This window comes from Camponotus vicinus, unplaced genomic scaffold (genome assembly GCF_025532165.1).
Source record: "Camponotus vicinus isolate PSW18456_S1 unplaced genomic scaffold, iyCamVici1.0 SCAF_5, whole genome shotgun sequence".
NCBI classification, from domain to species: domain Eukaryota; kingdom Metazoa; phylum Arthropoda; class Insecta; order Hymenoptera; family Formicidae; genus Camponotus; species Camponotus vicinus.
Window position 1 is genome coordinate 13,407,625 of NW_028141977.1, and position 20,729 is coordinate 13,428,353.

The 20,729-nt window shown below is 31.0% G+C and overlaps 1 protein-coding gene and 1 long non-coding RNA gene across 4 annotated transcripts in view; one reads left to right on the forward strand and one right to left on the reverse strand.

Annotated features, from left to right (window-relative positions):
• LOC145972088 (somatostatin receptor type 2) overlaps positions 1-3,141 on the forward strand; it is a 59,172-nt gene extending 56,031 nt beyond the window's left edge. The window contains exon 2 of the mRNA XM_083100351.1: positions 930-3,141. Within this exon, the coding sequence (XP_082956477.1) occupies positions 1,306-2,568 (1,263 nt within the window). The 5' untranslated portion in view covers positions 930-1,305 and the 3' untranslated portion in view covers positions 2,569-3,141. The remainder of the gene's footprint in view (positions 1-929) is intronic.
• Positions 1-20,729, reverse strand: part of LOC145972099 (uncharacterized) — a 62,718-nt gene that overhangs the window by 5,204 nt on the left and 36,785 nt on the right. The window contains exon 3 of one of the 3 annotated variants that reach the window (XR_014439057.1): positions 11,846-12,112. The exons of 1 other annotated variant lie outside the window; for it this stretch is intronic. This is a non-coding gene — a long non-coding RNA (uncharacterized LOC145972099). Of the gene's footprint in view, positions 1-11,845; positions 12,113-20,729 lie in introns of those variants that run through there. One more of the 3 variants, XR_014439058.1, reaches the window with a different exon arrangement.

Here is a 20,729-nt window from a genome sequence, read left to right on the forward strand (position 1 = left end):
AAACGTTATCATAAATTCAATAATATATCTTAATAATATTAAATATAATTTCTCGATCATTAATTTTTCTTTTAATGGATTTCGAATACTTTTCACATAACGTTAACATTTTTAATACATTAATTATTTAATTATATTATTAATAATTTTTTTTCTTTGCGGTACAAACTTAATTATTATCATACAAATAGAAAAATCATTGAGTTACATCGCATTGTTCTATATTTAAACCGCTCTTTATTTTCTTTGTTTCTGTGAAGATCCAAGTTTCACAGCTCGAAAATCATTTGTCCGACTTATCAGTGCCATGCCTTCTACTTGTATAGTGTTATGAGAAACCTGCGCGGTTTGCTGAAACGTTGCACCGCTTGCAGCTTTCAAGTTACAGCAAGAGCTTTCACGGGTCAACACGGTTTGGCACAAAGGTATTCTCTCGCCTGCATTCTCCGTCTCTCACTCTCAAACCGTCGACAAAATTCTCTGAGCTATTGTCAGAATGCGCGAACAACTTCCATGAGCAAGATTATTTCCCTAGGAATCAGTGTTTGGAAAATTATAATGTCGTCACCAGCGTTATTGCTGTATTGTCCCTACAGTAATTCCATTGCATTTCATGTAGAGTGAAATGGTACTCTGAATACGTCTCTATTTACTCCTTTCCGATTGCCAACGAATTATGTTGAACCGCGAGAATGCTGAGTATAATGATAATAACATCTTCCTTGCATAATAATAATTTAATAGTAGAAAATGAATTTTTATCTTTGAATATGATTAAAAGCGAATGAAATAATATTATTTTATATTAGTTATTTATATTGAATTATATATTTATATCAGATAACTCCTTTTCGTAATTTATTAAATATTGTCGCGTATTATATAATGCCGTATAATTTTATTAATTGTTTTTTCTACCTCTGTTTCAGATTCTACTCTCAAAATCGAAGCATAATCTGGTAAAGCAGACAAGAGAAAGTTCGTCTTGAAACTAATATCCGTCAAACTAATAATCTTGGCTCGTGCGCGCAGCAAATAATTGACAGAATGACATCAATGTCACGTACGTTATCCTCGTCAGCAACACAAACTTTAGTTATGTCAATATCTCCGTCATTATTTTCTGACAGAATACTAAGAAGATATCTGTAAGCCCACCTAGATATAATAAAGTTCTGCTGCGATTAATTACATTATGTAATAAAGATCGGTGTAACAAATTGTTCGAGAACAAGGTGTGCAGTCAAGTGTCTTTCTATACTTCGTTTCGCTCTTGGAATTCTGATTCATATTTCAAAACCAATAATGATGAACGATACAACGATGGATCACGTTCAAAATTCAACTTACAATCTAACGCACAACGATATAGGCCAGAATTGCGAGGCTGAATTGCCAATAATCGCTCTGGTCAACCAGATTCTTTACTCTGTCGTCTGTATCGTCGGACTCCTCGGGAATACCTTGGTCATTTATGTCGTTTTACGCTTCTCGAAGATGCAAACAGTGACGAACATGTACATCGTAAATTTGGCGATCGCGGACGAGTGCTTCTTGATAGGTATACCGTTCTTAGTGACGACGATTAGTTTGCGCAGCTGGATCTTCGGTAAGATCATGTGCAAAGCATATATGACCACGACAAGTATTAATCAGTTCACCAGCAGCATCTTTCTGTTCATTATGAGTGCCGATCGTTACATCGCCGTGTGCCACCCGATATCATCTCCGAAGATGCGCACGCCGTTTATCTCGAGAGTGGTCTCGCTTACCGCCTGGGCCACCAGCGCTCTCTTCATGGTCCCGGTATTTCTTTACGCAAACGCCATGGAATCTCCGGAAGGTGTTGTCAGTTGTAACATTTATTGGCCCAATGATCGTGGCGGCCAGACTTCTTTCACTCTTTACACCCTCATCCTAGGCTTTGCGGTTCCTCTGGTACTCATACTGATTTTTTATTTTCTCGTGATCAAAAAGCTGCGCACGGTAGGACCAAAAAACAAATCAAAGGAAAAGAAACGATCGCACCGGAAGGTCACCAAGCTGGTGCTAACAGTGATCACTGTATATGTTTTCTGCTGGTTACCCTACTGGGTCACTCAAGTGGCGCTGATATATACTCCGCCGAAGCAATGTCAGACCAGTATCACCATTACCAGTTTTCTTCTGGCTGGTTTTCTCAGCTACAGCAACAGCGCAATGAATCCGATTCTATACGCTTTTCTGAGCGACAACTTTAAGAAGAGCTTTCTGAAGGCGTGCACCTGTGCCGCTGGCAAAGATGTGAACGCGGCGCTGCACATAGAGAACAGCGTATTCCCAAGAAGGAACAAGGCCAACGTCGACAGACTCCAGTCTAACCGCATGGTCACCTCTGGACAATCCAGAATAGAACTTGAGGACGAGGAGGCAGAGAGAGGCTTGCTCATCAGCAAAACCTCCACGACCACAGTGACCATGACGTCGCGATCAAACATCACGGTTAGCAGCGAGCCCAGAGACCTTGCACAGAGAGATAAGGACCTAATTAAGAACGGTGCACAGTTAACTTTGTTGACGCAGGTTTAAAGCTCTCCCTCCCAACTGGAATTATCGTGATTCCGGAATGAGCTCTCTCTCTATTGTCCGTTGGAAATGATAGGCTTATCCGCTTGCTGGATCCTGATCGTAGCGATGATATTTACATCTATTGCGCTTCACAGAGGCCGAGAATCAAGATTAAGTGCAATGATAAAAAGTTATTAAAGATGCATCGGTTTGTCAGAGTGATATATGTGACATCGACGAGTGATTTCATAGTGTTAGTAGTGTGATTTGAAACTCTTTATAAAATCACACGACAATCGACGAATAGAATAGAAAGAAATACAAAGAAGCTGTTTCATATGGATGTTAATTCTTGGTGCTATCTGTTTCGACACAACAATTAACCGAATAATTTGAAAGTCATTGATGTTATAGTCTAGAAAAATTTGTAAGAATCAACGCGAGACATATTTTAGAATCTGTATCATCGCGAAAGTGTCGAGCTAGAACTTAAGTATTTTTTTCGTAAAAATGATTTCTCTAAATGCAACACAATCGTTGTACCTGACTGTTGTTCGCCACAATATTTATATATTATAATATTACCTGAATCTTAAATAATATATATATGAAGATTATCTTACAATCCGAAGACACTGCGCTCAATTCTAAATGCAACGATCATTTCTTATCGTATTTCTTATCATATTCTTCCACGGTAAACGAGAAGAACTCTTTTCTGTATCTAGTAAACAATATATCACTGGACAGAACATAAAAGCTCATGATCGATGACCCTCATTCCTCATGAACATCCGAAAACAAATCGAGGTTGTCGAAAGAGTTGCGCCTGGGTATTGATCTGTGAATACTTACAAAAAAAATTTCTGTCAGATTTTGTGATGATTTATCTACTTTTCATAGCGATAACAAATGCGTGTGTAATGTTTCAAGTAGCAGTACAATATAATTGTATAATTATAATTGTATAGGTAGAATTAAAAGAATATTTATTAAAAACGGTTTAGCATATGTATCACATAAACTATTGGCATTTATTATAGTAATTAACGCAGATTGTATGACAAATAACTGATAAATTTTTGCCAAGGCATAAAAATGAACTATTTTACTAGTGCGCCGTGCCAAAATTTAATATTGACTCGTTACGCATAAAGCAACACGCCACAAGGAAAGGATCGAACAATTACAGAATTCAAGACAAAACCGCAAGTAGATTTTCAAAGATGAAAAGCCTTCTCGATTCAGTGTTACGAGGCCTAACAATCTTCTAGAAATGTTTCCCTTTCGGAAGAAAAATGACATTGCTCTCCTGAGATTCGCATCTCATCACCTCTCTTCCTATTTTCACGTTTAATGTATTATTCCATTATTTTCTTTTCACCAAACAAAAAGAACAATAAGACCAATCTACCACAATAGTATCACTGTAATCACAATAGCAGCGAATTTTATATAAGCTATGTTGCCTTTTTTTCACGAAGTTATTTTTCTCGTATTGACTCATCTACACTTATGGAACAAAAGATAGAATCGTAGAAGATAAAATTTTCGATATTGAGCAATTCACGATGAAAGACCACAACGTGTCGTACGTCGTATTCCGAACAATAACATTCTGTCAAAGTTTATGTCGAGTACGTGCATGGTTTCAGTGAATATTCGAATATCAGATAAAAATTGTCGACAATATAACGAATCAATACTATAATTAAACGAATCAATACTGGAATATTTAAGCTGAATATTTTATATTGAGTAAATTTTTGCTAATTTATCAAATTTAACGCTGCGAATAATTTAATAAATTGTACTATTCATCAATAATATTAGTTAAATATTATTGATGCGCCGATTTTTTACGACTGTTTGCATTTGACAAAATGTGATTTCTTTAAAATTAGTCTATAAATCAAATTAACTTGATCATTTATAATTATATCATTAATACTATTTTTATGTAATTTTTGCAAATCCTTATCATTTTTATAACTCCCTCATCTATTTTCATTTATCAATTTATCTTTTTAATGAGAGCTTATTGACATGATCAATTGAGATTCATTAGGAATTATTACTAATTAATTAATTCAATTAATAATTACTTTATACTATTACAATTGATGGTATAATAAATTAATAATAAAAATTCAAAAATATGAAGACATTTTACGTGATATAAAACGTAAAAAAATGAAATGAGAATTACATACACAAATAACAGACTTACTTTTTTGTAACGTAAATAATTTAAATTGAGATATAAAAATTATTTCAAAGATGTTTTCACAATAAATCACATTACATCATACTTTTCATTATAAGCCGTAAAAACTCGTAAACTAGAAAAGAGATGTGCTGATTACTGCACGTCTGTGTACTCACTCTTCAATCACCATATCTTTTGATCAGCCCTTCTTTTCTGTTTTATTTCTTTATACATTAAGATTCTATCCAATTCAAGATTACATCCCATTCCATAAAAATAATATGCACACAAGAAGAATTTTCAATAGAATACTGTTTTTTTTATTGCATGTATAAAAAATATATGTTTTTAAATTTAATTATACTGCATAAACATTGCAATAAATGCATTTTACAATAAATAATTTTGTGTATGCATTTTGCAGTAAATTTTTTAACCAATAATTATTAATTTTACATTTCGATGATTTATTTTAAATCGTAATGATTTATAGAAATATTAAGCGGGACTACATTTTTTACAAAGAATAATTTCTAAATAACATTTTTTTCATAATATATTGCAATAATTGCGATTTAATATCAATCATGATTTCGTGAAAATACAAGAGATAAATGTCTAATATATTTAAGATGAGGTAGAGAATCTTTTGTTACTTGCAACTTATTTATCGTTGACAATGACTATGATAAATTAGGCATCTGCCTTCTATTCTATTATTGGAAAAATAGATAAAATAACTTGATAACTGAGAAAATTACACATATTATCAGATAATTCCATCCATCTTGATGTTAGTCGGGAACTGCCGTTTTTCCTATTATCTTATATCTGCCAATGTTACGATTTCTGTAGCGAAAGATCTTTATTCGTTGCAATCTGCACATGCGTCCACTGTTACAATAAACTTTCTAATAAATAAATAAACAATTTTTTATTCTGCAACAACTTGATACATTGAAAAGAAATATATAAATTTTTATATGATTTTAATGATTTATATGATTTTAAATATATAAATTTTTTATAATTTAAATATTAAAAAATTAAATATATCTAATAACATTTTTTTTTGTTTTTATGTTATAATGTGTGACCTATTTAGCTCTGAACTATATTATAACAAATATTACACTACAAAGAACACACCTAGAAAAGAAATTATCTGTTGTTTGCAATTAAATCAAGATGTATAAATATAATAGAATATATTAAAAGTTGTTTATTTTCTCTAAAGTCAAACTAAGACTAAACTAGAAGCTAAACTACGCCAACTAGACGTCGAAAAGACAAACTAAATTAAATGGCAGTTGTTTGAAAGCCAAAGTGTGAACAGTTTTTGAGTTAACTTATATAAGCAAATGAAAATTAATGAGATTTAATGAATTAAACTTGAGAGCAAACTTTCTTCATCAGTTATAATCTCAAATGAAGTTTACTTTAATAAACTTAATATGAAATATATAACCGTCGAGGTATTTAACATTAAATACCATAAACTTGTGAAAAAAACATGATATTCAATTAAACTTTTATTATGTGCTTAGAAATGATTATCTTCAAATTTTATCAGTGGACCAATGTCTGAGAGCATAGAAACATTATTACAAACGGTTTCTGATACATTATGTAATCCGTAATCATAATTTAATGTATAATATATCAGCTCTAATTTTGAACATATATAATCAATGAATATCGAAGGCTTAATTAGAAAATTGTGGAACATGTCGATCGATATGCCTGTAAACTTTATATGGTAATCAGATTAATTGCAGGGCTTTACCATACGTGTGTGCATGAATTAACATGCACGTAAGATCATTATGAAGACCATTATAATATATATTAAATTACCGCATAATTATGTCTATATGTATATGTATATATATATGTATATCACTTCTCTCCTTTTAAATCTAACACTTTATATATCTTAAATTTGCTTAGTACTTTGGATGTTGCACAAATATGAACTTTTTTATATTCGCACAAGTATTCCTTGATAAAGGATAATTTTATATGAAATGTCATTGATAAGATAATTGAGATTCAAGCACACTATTCCCAATCGTAATGAAAAATTGAGAGCCACTGATTCACTAAATATTTCACAAAATTTTTATTCTTTTCTGCTGAAAGATATTATGTAATTTTCACGATCCCTCCTTTAGAGAGCTGTATACAAAATTTTAATAAATATATATGTACAAAAAAAACCGCATATATATACCTACTTAAAACTTCAATCTAGATATTGAAAAAACAACGTGTACCGTTATTTCCATATTTTGCCTTCAATTTCACATCAGATACAGACGATTGAGTCTGTATGAAGTCAAATGTACGGTAGAAATTAGGCCATGAGCGTCATATCTTCATTGCGATCTTGTCGCACCTGGGCTCCTCGGCAAAGTTCATAATCCGACATCTTGGCCGACATGTTCGCCGGCGAGATCTCTTGTAAGAGCGAAACGCTACGTTAACTTTCTTAAACTTGCCGGCAGCGAGCCATAAACCGCACCGCCTCTCACCCAAAGGGATTCCCCCTTATTTTACTTAAAACAACGAAAATGCGTCTTCATGCCAAAGTCACGGCGTAAAAATAGCAAAGTAGACCCAGAAAGAGGCGAAAGGATGGAGAGTGGACTGAATGATTAAGGGGGAACGAGAAAAGTTTATTACCTAAAAAACAATTTCCCCCAAGAGCAATTATAAAGATTAACGTGTTATAAAGTTAACGTAATACGTGCAGTGGTATCTGAATATATATGTTTCTGAACGTTATCGTTGACACGCTAGATTGACGAATTGGCTAATTTCGAATACAGTAGACACGCGATTGCGTTGTGCAAGTGACGAATTGGACATAGACGGACGATATCCATAGCCTTCGCGATACATTTGCTCTGACACCGGCCGTTTGCTCTTCCTTTTCGTTCCGTTCTTCTTTCATGTATATCTCAACGGATCGTATCTTTCGTATCTTTTTTAAATGCTCCGTAATAATTTAAAAATAAAATGCGTTTGTTTGTACACATTACAATGCGCGTCTTTAAGTAAGTTTTTCTTAGGAATCGCAAATAAGTTTTTCTTGGGAATCATAATCTTGTGAAAATAAATGCTTAATGTGTATGTGTCATCGTTACATATAAAATATATTTTTCATTTTTAAAATATTCTGTATCAATAATATGTTTCCTAACGTTTATTTTCACATACTTTAATATTTTTACAATATTTTATAATATAAAAAAGATTTATACAAATCGATCTAAAAAATCTGTTATTATAATTTTATCGATTTAATCTGGAATATGTATGCATGTGTAAACATCCGCTATAAAATTTATTTAGAATACTATCATCATGATCCGGTTATGCTCTGGATGCGAATGATTAAACGCATTAAGCATAAAATTAGAACGTAATATTCTTCAAACAACATATAAATCATTTTTAATGCGACCAGATTCGCGAATCATTGGAACCGATCGTTATTGATGTGAAATAAATTTCAATGCGTGATGATTTATGTTTTCGTAATAAATGTTCGTGATGTAGGAATTTCTGGAAATAATTGAGATAAAAAATAATGATATTAACTGCTACAATTACTATCTTCCATATAGTACTTTTGTTTTATAATAAAGGTAATTGTATGTGCAACAAATAAATTTACTAGAATGAATTTATTAAAATTTTTCTAATGGAAAAAATAACTTTTTTAAATAAATATAATATAATAATTAAAAATAAAAATAAATATTTAAATAAAATGTGCGATTTTGTAATATTTTCTCCCTTCAATGTAGCAAAATTGTATATGTTATTTAAAAAATATGTATTATTTCCTCTCTCTTTTTTCCAATTTATCAAATTTTTACCTGATTTCATCGATATTATTAAGAAACCGTTCGTTAATTTGTATTCGCGATAATTATGTCTTTCAAATTTCCAAACTAAATTAACTGTCTTTTCTCATCGATTTCGTTCAATATTCTATGATTCTTCCTCAAGTTCTCAAGATTTCTCATTTAGATTCGCAGTGTATCGGAACTCTTATCGAATATTATCGGAAATGTGTGTCCCGCGATAATAACGTGAAGACAACAATGAAGTTAGTAGGTCACCCTTTGTATTCATTCTCTTTAGCTTTTCTTGTCAACTGCTGAAACTGAAGAAAAGCTTCCATTATTTATGATCGAGTCATAAAAAATAATCTCAAGAATTCAGTTCATTGCGTCGTATCTCGTTGTGAATGGAAAAGCTTGTGGCACGCACGAAGGAATTATTCATAACTTTAACATTAATTATATAAATATTAATTACCGTTACTGATGAAACCAATTAACTCGGGAAATTACCGTAATCGATCACATTCCAACGTTTACCAATTGATTATGTAGATCTACGAAGATTTGACGCTTTTGATAAAAATGCTAATGATAAAAATTTTTTTGAATGTATTATAATATAATATTATGTAATAATATTATATTATAAATAATATTAATATTAATAAAAACATAATAATATATAGTAATATATATATATATAATATATATAACAATATTTAGTAATTTTTTTAACATTTGTACAAATAAGAAGTTCACAGTTCTTCTTTTAAATGAAATGACCAAAAATTCTTATATATTGAGTAATATCGAGCTTCAAATTCACAAACTGTAATCAAATAAAATAAGTCAAGAGTTAAAGCCCTGCAAAAAATTATTTTCGTAGACCTTTGTCATCAACATTATTGTTTATCGACACAAGGAATGTACATATCGAAGAATCGATCGATAAATCGCATATGCCTTCGATAGCAGACACTATGCATCTCGTAAACTGATATCCACTCTACAGCTCTCAGCTTAGAGTATGCACATCACGCGTGTATTCTGAAAGTGGTTGACAGGTCAAGTGTCTCGTTTTCACGATAACCATGTGAGGACAAACCTGCACAAAAGTGCAACGTCATGAGCGCACCGAGCGTTAAGGGTTGAGTAAATTTATCGTTCATCAAGCACTTTTCCTGGCAAAATGTCTGTCATAATAATTATTCACGTCCAATTCATATACATGAGTGTTTTTACAGCACACAAGTATTGAATCTGAAATTACGCGAATTTCTCTTTTTTAAAGAAAAATATTTATTTTATTCCTGTTACAATTATATAACTCGAAAAACAGGATATCAGGTAAATCAGTATTATCAAATAAATCTTAAACAACATATCGAGAGATAAATAATTTAGCGTGCTTATTTGTTACGAATGAAATGAATAATTGCCACCGCGCACGATAGCGGCTCCAATTATTCAACGCGGTGCACCAGTCCGATTATTAAATACGCGAATACCACATACGCTGATTGCCAGCTAGTTGATCGTTTGTCAACTCACAACACCAACGTTTCCGTTTAAGGTTCCATTCATGACTGGCGATAGACGCTAAATTACCACATATGGAAGTTATACGATTCTACATTCGTTCATGACAAGCATGATTTTCTTACGATAATAAAATTTGTACGCCATTGATTGTGTAAAACGAAAAGTCATGATTAATAAGCAAAAAAGAAGATACAAAAAATGCCGATGTGCTTAAGAAATTTAATCTCACTTGATAGACGCCACAAAGAATTAAGATGCGATCCGATAATCCGTGTCATAGGAACGACCTGTTGCAGTGACATAAAAAGCTCTTCCTCCTTCAAAAGATTTAGATTCGTATTCTGATTATTAGTTTTTACATTAGTTGAAAAAAATTCGCAAAATTTATTTTCAATATCATAAATCAAATAATATTGTGCTGTGTAAAAATAAAAATTATGTGACGTAAGAATATTATATAAATAACATTCCTAGTATTAATACGTGTAGTTTGGAAAATATCGGGCTATCTAATATTATAGGTTCTGTTTTTGTTTATGCAATAAAAATTATGAAATTAATGCAGGTCACACATGGCCTGATCATCTTTCCTCATAATAAACGGACGTTAACTTCAATATCCGTCAATATTGTTGGACGTTTTAATTAATCGCGAGCCCAAATTGAATCAATTGAACAAAACCTAACAATCTACACCTATATTGCGAGTCTTTGTAATACAATAATATTGTATCCTATATTCTACCTACGATTGGCGTAATACGCGCCAAAGATTTATAGAGTTTTCTATCGTTAGCATATGCAATTGGCGATTGAATAAATAATTTATTAATTTCGCTAATTTATATCGAGCGCACATTTGTGTTGATGATTATAAATTCGCGGTGGCCGCAATTTGCACGGTTCGAGGATATTGAGAGACATATACAACTACGTCCGAATATTAAATGCATTACTACCAGAGAATATATGCTCTGATTGCTGGACGGCGTATTTATGCCTCGATTACCCTATCCCTTTGCTTGTAACTGGCAAAGTCCGTTTTGCACGCTCGTTTGATCTATCGACGATCGTGGCTACCCTCAAGCGAGAGAATATCAGCGACAGAACTATCATAATTGCAAGGGTCGCGCCTTTATCAGTTTGCTATTTCACGTAAATCACTTGAAACCGATATTAAGCCGGATCATTGTTGACAGGTCCAAGCCTTTTGCGGGAAAATTGCAGAATGTTCGTGAGAGACAAGCACACGGCGCGCATTCTATATCGGTGATATATTCCATCGATTATTTTAAATATGCAAATGCATGTTATATATTTATAAGTACATCAATTTTAAGAGAGGTTAAATATAAAATGTTTGGCACATATTTCGAAGAAGAAAATAAAAATGTATAAATGTTAACTGATAAAGTGTGTAAATACCTATATGTATTTTATGTGTGCATATTATTCGAGATTTTATGAGAAATTTATAGATTATTCTGAAGATGTAACATACTTTATTCCAGCTGTGTATTTTTTAGATTTTTACGATTTACGTAAAATTAATATATTTAGTCAATTTGACTCGTATACAGATCTTCTCAATCTACATATGTGATTTTTATTTAGTATTCTGCGCGCACTTTAAATAATTCGAATTACAATATAAAATTTAATTATTAAAAAGAGTAAATCAATGAATATAGGTACAATTACCTGCATACAGGTAATAGATGCTGCAGTTCTCTGTAATGTTCAATCAAATTGTATCGTTGTTAATCTATCAATTAATTGGACGTCCCAGTTTTAAAAGCAATGTGTTTGATCGAAATCATTATTAATTGCGCTGTCATCATCATCGATTGTCTTCATCTTGATTGGTTTTTGAATATGTTTCCACTATTAATTGCGCTGTCATCATCATCGATTGTCTTCATCTTGATTGGTTTTTAAATATGTTTCCACTAAAAACCTTAATCGAATTTAGCATTAAATATAGCATAAATAATATTTGTCTCATGGAAAATTGATCGAGTCAAACTTGAAATATTAGTTGACTTGACTACTGGACTCTTTTAGAAATTATAATATCGCGCTTAAAACATAAAACATGCTAAACGAGATAAATGAAATAAGAAATAATACTAATGGCATAAAAGAGATTAAAAGTTATTTTTTTCAAACACAAGTTAAAAAAAGATTAGCAAAGAGAATTTCGTCTATCAAATGATTAATCATCAATCATTGTCGTCATTACACATTTGGTATTGACATTTGATAGTATATTTCTGCCTGAAACATGTCGTTTGTTTCATTTGTAGAAAATGGATTGATTTCCACTAGACCTTCATCACTGAACGATCTAATGAAATCGTGACAGACGTTCAAGGTCGAGAGAAGAATAGTAGAGAAAAATAAATCTGGAGCAAACCAGTAAAATGTTTCGGAAAAAGTCGTTTTCAAATAAAGTTCACAATTTACAAATTTCACGCAAATTGTGTATCATACTCATTTTATATAAATTTTTTTCTAGTAAACATATATATATAAATTACAGAGATTTTGTAGGAATTATAGAAATAATAAAACATTCTCTCTCTTTCTCTCTTATTTAATAAATTGTAAATTCATTAAAAGTTGATAATAAAATCATACCTTTTAAAGATTTTAATTAAAAACCAAATTTTAATTAAATGTGATATAGATACTACTCGAATCTCATTAACAATGTACTAGTTACAAAGAGATTAACACCTAGCCCCTTTAACATAATTACTGGCCGCGTCAAATTTACACATTTATACATTTACACATTTATTTGAAGGAAAATGGGGCAAAGCGCCAATTATTAGGGTCAAGAGGAATTAATTAAAATTATAATTGTGTGCTCGATCGTATGATAAACAAAAATTTTAAAAAAACTTATTGTATTTCGAAACGATTCATTAACGCGTTCGGCGCATTCAATATTTTCCCATCGCGACTTTCAGGAACAATATAAGGCCATCAAGTAGATTAAATTGCGCATCAACGTCTAATCATCCGTGTAAATGTTCGCGACACTCTTAATCAGTTAATGTCGGCATCGTCACGCCCGAACCGGTATTGCGCCACTCTGACGGGAATAATTTTGCTTTTCTAGAAAATCAGATAAAATCGTTGCAATAACATCTATCTATCTTGGTTGGTACACACGAAACGACACAACAGACATTACTCATTTTGCTCGCGCGCGTGAACGCGCATATCGTTGACTCTCCAGATGCGTGCCAGTTTCCGCGGTTTCATAATAACGAACGAGAATTCGCGGCACGATGCCAAGATAAACGCAAGTCGGTTTGCGAATGAGACGCGGCTGTTGTGCTCGAAAAGTTTTACGTGAAGGGCGCCAAATTTATGCGTTCGTGCGCGTCGACATGCTTGCTCTCGCGTGATTTTATGTTCCGGTCTACAAACCGAAATCTATCCCATATGACAAAGCGCTCTCATCGAGTTGAAATAATGTCCACGGTTCGATAAATCGCGAAATTGTACTCAACATAGAATAACGGAGTCAATAAATTCGTTTGAGCATAAGCCCGCTACGAGATATTTTCATTCGTCAAAATGTAATGTAAAGTTGAATATATACAAGAGGGAGAGAGAGATGATATAAAGATAATATTAATCGTATCAATAAATTATTATGTCAAAATACACTATTTAATATATAATATACATTAAATACATAATAAATTATTTAATATATAAAGATTTTTGTGCAAATGATTGTTTCATTGAAATAACTCTTATTTTTTATGGAGGTAGTTTATATAATTATTGTATTTATAATCTTATATAGCTGATATTTATGTTTAGATTTATAGTGTAATTGTGGTATTTTTAGTTATGAGTTAATTAGAAAATTATTTATAATAATCACAGGACTCTTTTTATTTAAACGAAAAAGGGAACGTTTTGATATAAGCAATTTTTTTATTTGTGTACCGTCTTCCATTAGTTTTTTCACCTTAAAGAGAATTGTATCGCTTATTAAATTATGATAACATTCGAAATTCTCGAAATTCCTCGAAACGTGTGCCCGCACCACGAAATGATGCTTGCAAGCATCATGACTCGCCAGAAATGCACTTGTTAAACGATACGATCGTTAAGCCTGAACAAGGCACGTAACGTTCAATCGTCTACGATTACAACCGATTATACGCATAGTTAAATCGCAACGGTTATATTTTGCATAACCAAGTGTGAAAATGTACGTAGTTATTAAAACATAAATTTTAACAGTGGCTCTCATATATTTTCCATAAATATAAAGAGTAAGTTGGTCCTTAAAATCAAGAATGCGATTTATATTAATACGGCACCGCAAAACATTATCTTTATATATTCTTGTTCCATAATTGGTTATACTTTAAGTTTCTTGAATAATCTTAAGTAGATATATGTTTTTATTGATCAAAGATAATGTTTAAATAATCCAGCGATTTTTTGACGAGTGAGTGAATACTAATGTATATGATGTATATGTGTCATACATAAACATATTACATATAAGTATAAATATCACATTTAGAGCTAGTAACTGTTAAAAATGAAAAGGGATACACAAAAATCGAGTGCAAACGATATGTCGGAAGTCTGTATTGTGATTATAGTGTCTTCAGTAACATTACATTATCTCATTCTAATGTCCATAAACGCCAACATTCTTTATAGCACTAACGTATCAATGTATCTGTAAAATTTGTATGTATTATTCTAACAATAAGATATGTGTGTGTTGTATCATACGTTATATTTAAGAAAGAAATTGTACTAATGTAAGTAAATAGATATACGTATGGCGTATTCGAACGTTTAAATGTTTTCTTGTACAGTGTTAACGATAATTTAGTGTTTATGTAAACATCGATTTTTTTAAGATCATCCTAGAAAAAATTAAAATAAAACTGAAGAGAATATCGTCGCCTCTTATTAAGATTTATTAACGATTAAATATAAACGATTTTCCTGTGAAATACGTTGTATTCAATGTATTATAAAAATTCAAATTAATATTCGTTAGTGGATCGATTCTTCATAATCTACTCCATAATTACCTAGATCTCATTGCATGACATTATGTAAATTTAACGAATAACTCTTGGTGATAATTGTTTGTTAATTAAATAATAACTGAAATCTCTCGCAAAAGTATTTACGTTGATTTTTCGTTGTTATCCGACGTTGTAATGAAACTCTACCATCACCCAATAAATGTCTTTCATTTCCAAAAAGATATAAACGTATATTTCCCATAAAATTTTTATGGCATTGAAGGGCGCGTAAGATTGGATAACATTTTTTACGAAGCATATTTTGCAGAATATGAAATTTTCTTGAATATATTAAAGTGATGTTTTGCATTTTTTTAGTTCTCGTTATGCGCAATAAATATATAAACAAAACGGTAATAAAATTTTATAAAGATTTAAGGAAATCACAATAATATTCATTTCTATATCTCCACGTACATCGAATCCATAAAATATATTATATATCAGAATACCATGTCCATTATGAAGAATATATAAATTTTATATAATATCTTAATAATAGAGATTCTCTCAAGAAGATATGAGATTTAGCGATTTTATAATAGCGCACAAATTAAGATTAATTTAATATTTATAACAATAACTTTAGTTTAAACATTTTTAATAAATAAATTTCTTTATTTAAGCAATATGCTGATAAATATTCGCGCGCATATGCTTTGCTCCGCCCCAAAAAAAATGAAATTTATATAATGTTATTATAAATCTACTGCGAACGCGTCTCGACGGGATGGTGTCAAAGCGTTTGCATCGAGAGATGAAATCTGATCATCGTAAGTACAAATTGGATGCGAATATATCTTATTAAAATTAAGTGTGTGACTTCGCAGAATTGGATACCAAAGCAGGAATCTTTTCCAATTGGAATCGTAAATAATACATGACACAAATGTGAATTTAAATTTGGATATATAATGCTATAAAAAAGAATTCTTTTTACATCATATATTAAGTTAGAAAATAATAATCTTACGTATAGTAATTAGTTTTATTTCACATAATAAATAACCATTTTATCAGAGTTTATCGCTGAAAAGAATAGAATGATTATGATATCGCATAATTAAAAAGATTCGCTTTCAGCTAATAGTATTATAGTATATGAAATAGATTTCTTGTACATTATTGGGTTATTTAAAATACGAGTAAGCTGATCGAATTTTAGCTCGTTGAAAAAAATATCATTAAAATATTAATAAATAAACAAGATTTCAAAAAGATATGATTTACAATTGAAAATACAATTTCCTTCAGAGATATAATTCTAAGAATATATTTGCTACAAGAAACAAACTTAACTTTGCTGTTTACTTATAACTTTTTTTATTTTTTCACTCAATATAGAGCATACTACACGAAAACACAGCACTCTGAATCGACAGCATAAAATATATATGTATATCTCCCCTCCCACTAGAAGTTTATAAATCTAAATGAAAAAAAAGGAAAGTAAGCAAATAAATTTGGCGAATAAAAATACTGTTATTTAATTGAACTATTATAAAACAGCTTACTAAAAAGAAAAATTTCGAGCAGATATATTTATAAAAATTATATAAAGATAAAATTATGTACATCTAGTATAGAGATATATTTCTTCTTATTCCTTTTTAAAAATATTTCGTTTTTTTTATATGTTTGATATATTAATTTTAAATTAAATGTTGCTACAATTGTTAGCATTTTAACATAGATAATAATTAAATCTAATAAAATAAAGCCTTAGGAATTCTAAATTTAGATTCTCTTAAATTTATTGTAATAAAAAGAGTTTTTATTTTATTTTATTTTATTATTCGCTATTATATAAACTATTATGTGAAAAAAAGAAATATTATTCCAAAACGGCCAATTTAAGTTGAGTATCTCGGCATTAACGGAAAAAGTAAAGACATAATGTTACTCATTACAAAATTTAAGATTGTGTAGTTTGCAAACAGTTTTATTTTTAATAATTTAAAAATTATTAATACACGCGCGTATAAGTATTTTTTTTTAATAAAAGTTTTCTACAAAAAATAATATTCTATGTATCCATATATGTATATCATATCCGGCGCATTAAATCGAGCCAAGAAAATAAAATTTGAATATGATCGACGTCAAATTATAAAATAATGGAAAAATTCTATGATGCTCTACAAGTGCTGTTGAAACGAGTTCCAAAGATTTAATTTTAAACGTTAGCAAAAGAGCTCTGAGCCACCCACGCGAATATATCCGTCTGCGACTTTAAGAGGAATTCTCAGAAAATTTCTATTAGCTTTGCTTAAAAGGGAATCGTCGGTCGAAGCACTCAACTTCATTTCCTCGGAGCGGCACGAATCCGCTTTATTCTTCACACGCGTCTTTGCATTCGTCGAAAATACGGATATCCTTAAGGCATTTTTACGGCCGATTTACGAGGCAGTCGAGTATACAAAAAGCCTTGCAGAAACCGGTAGAGAAGAAACGATATAACGAAAGGGCAACGATTACGTACGCGAACGGCTTAACTCGAACGAGCGCTGCGGCTGTTCTTGGAGATTCTCCGAGGATGCTATTTATAAAGGTCTTTACGTTATCGGACTTGGATATGACATAATATCGCATCAATAAGAAAAGCCGTTTGTTTCGAATAAATTTTCTATCTGATGTGTTTTTAAGTTAGATTGTGTATTTGAAAAAATAACGAAAGTATATGAGTTATGAATACGAGCTAGCAATCGTGATAAATATCTCGGGAAATATTTTCTGTGCCAACATTTGTTCCATCAACTTAGAGAGATAATGGAGATGAGAACCTTTTTAATGAGAGCTTTTTAAATACTTCAGCGAAAATATCTCTTTATAAACGTATCTCTTCTTTACGTATGGCATACATGTGACATGTTATCTCAACAAAGTCAAGTTCAAATTTATACATATATCTACATCCTTATTTTGAACGAATTCTGTCACTAGCAGTAGTTGGCGTCAACTTTTTTTCGCGCGAGTTAACAAGGGGATAGAAATCTCGATAAACTTCCTCGTTTTTCGACCTATTACCTCGCCAAGAAGAAACCGTCAGTAGTATAGATGGAATAACGATTGACGACGCCGTATCTCGCCAAAATAAACTTTCTCAAGGCTTTTTCAAAGTATCTCTTTAGAAGGGATCTTTCAAGAGTAGGTGGTTATATAAATAGCCCGTGTTAAGTGTGTACAAGATGTAACGATATACATGATATAATAAACCAAGAATGTGGAAAATTGAAACGTCTGCATAAAAGTATAATTCGCGTTAATAATTAAAATTATTAATAATTAATAATTATTAATATTTATGATAAAAAATGAAACTTAATTGCGCTATATTTGGAATAATTGTGTACATTAATGCAAACATGGAGAAATTAATCAAGATAAGATTTTGCAATTTCAAACATCAAAGACTCATTCCTCCGAGAAAAATCGAAATATCGATCAGTTCGTCAAGAGTACCGATTTGCTGAAAACAATTTTCTACGAACCACCCACACATCGTTTCTTAGTCCTCGTTTATCACCCCCGTTTATACCGCCCAGTCGACTCGAGACCACTCTTTTTCCTCGCCCTTTCTGTTTTCATGAGACATGACCCCAGACAGGTAGATCGATAAAATAATTCCATTCGCAGAAAACAATTTTTTGTCCAATCGCGAGTGCTATGCCAAATGGATGACAGGAAAAGTTGGTATCTATCGGCAAAAACAGATAACGAGCTCGGTACGAAATGGTCGAATTCCTCTAGAACCGCTAAGATGAACCTTTTTCGAGAATCGAGAAGACCCGAGAGACTTTTTCGCGAATACGATCACTTCGACAGTTCAAATGTCAATATTGATTTCCAATTATTCCTAAATTTCCTGCTAAGCTAATCATCAGGAAAATGCGCAATATAATAAGACTGAGATGTCCTGCGAATCGAAAAAAAAAACACAAGAGTATGCATAATTAATTAATGAGTTTTCGCTCAGCGATGCTAATTCTCGGTCGTAATCTCGCTCCATCGGGCGTTTAATTAGATTCACCAGCGGCCATATATATGTATATCTATATAGAGCTAACACTGTCATGATGGTCATCGATTTTTTTCGCGACACCTCGACGCCGTTCGTAAGCTGCTTCGTCGTCCTGTGAAATTGGTTGCGTAATTAGGAAGAATTTTATTGGATTGCAAAGAGACGTGCCAGCAACTTAAAAGACTGTGCGAAGCTACTTCTATTTGATGCTGCATGCTTATTTGTTTTCTTTCCTGCCGTAAGTTCTAAATCTTTTCTTTTATATAACATCTTAACTCACGTATAACTCCGATTGTGTAAAGCGAAATAAAAGAACTCTATATTAAACTTACTCTATATAAAAGAACATCCTTTTCTTTCTCTCTTTTAAAATCTGAAAAACTTGTCCTAAAAGAATATAATAAAATCATATGGTAGACTCCACACACACATTATTGTATGAGTATGAATACTGTTGTTAGATATAATGAAAGGAACATCGTTTTTCTCTCTCGTTGAAAAAATTAAAGATAATTTTTCTTACTTTTCTAAAGGCACTAGATAATTAAATATAGTAAAAAGTATATACGGAGAACAATATTCTTGAGAAAAAAAGAAGAGATATAAAATTTATTACTTAATACACAAAACTTTATACATATGTAAATCATATCTCTTGAACATTTAACTTTATATAAATTATATCTCTTAAAATAAAAAAGTACATATCTCTTTTCCTCTGTCGCTCTCTTAAAATCGTTATTAAAAAACTATACAATATTTTCGACAAGCATTAAGTGTCTCAAGCGATATTAACAGAAAAATAAGCCAATAAGTATAAAAGTGCTTTAATTTCGAGGCAAATTAATGAATCAATGATAAGTCGATGATTGTTTTTTTATTCAACGTTTTTACGATTTAATTAATATTTCATGTTATGTGTTTCCATAGTTGCGCGAATTTCAATTAATAATTAAGATAAAGGTTAGGTCAGAAAGGTCAAAGTTTTAATGATGAAATCACTGGACGTAAAAATCGTTGTACTTTAGAAACTTTTTCCCTATAACGTGAAAAGATGTTTGTTCTTTATTTGTTATAACTTGTGAAACTTTGTTTTACCTTGAATTAACTTATATATTTTTAATTTAGCTCTTGTATTAGTATATTAAGTAATTTATATCTCTTATATATTTATATAATATATAAATCTCTTATTTATGTAGTATATAATCTCTTATTTATTTATACAATATATATTAAGTAATTTATATCTCTATATACTTATATATATAAGAAATTATATTATTTTAAAGAGAATTAAAAGCATGTTTATGCAAAGAAAAAATTATGTAATATTACTTAATACATATAATATCTTTTTATTATATAACTACAACATATTCTTTTATAAAATATATTTAATTTTCTAAAAAAAATTATTAAAAAATCAGAATTGTTTCAGATATAATCTTGTATTATGATGCGAAAAG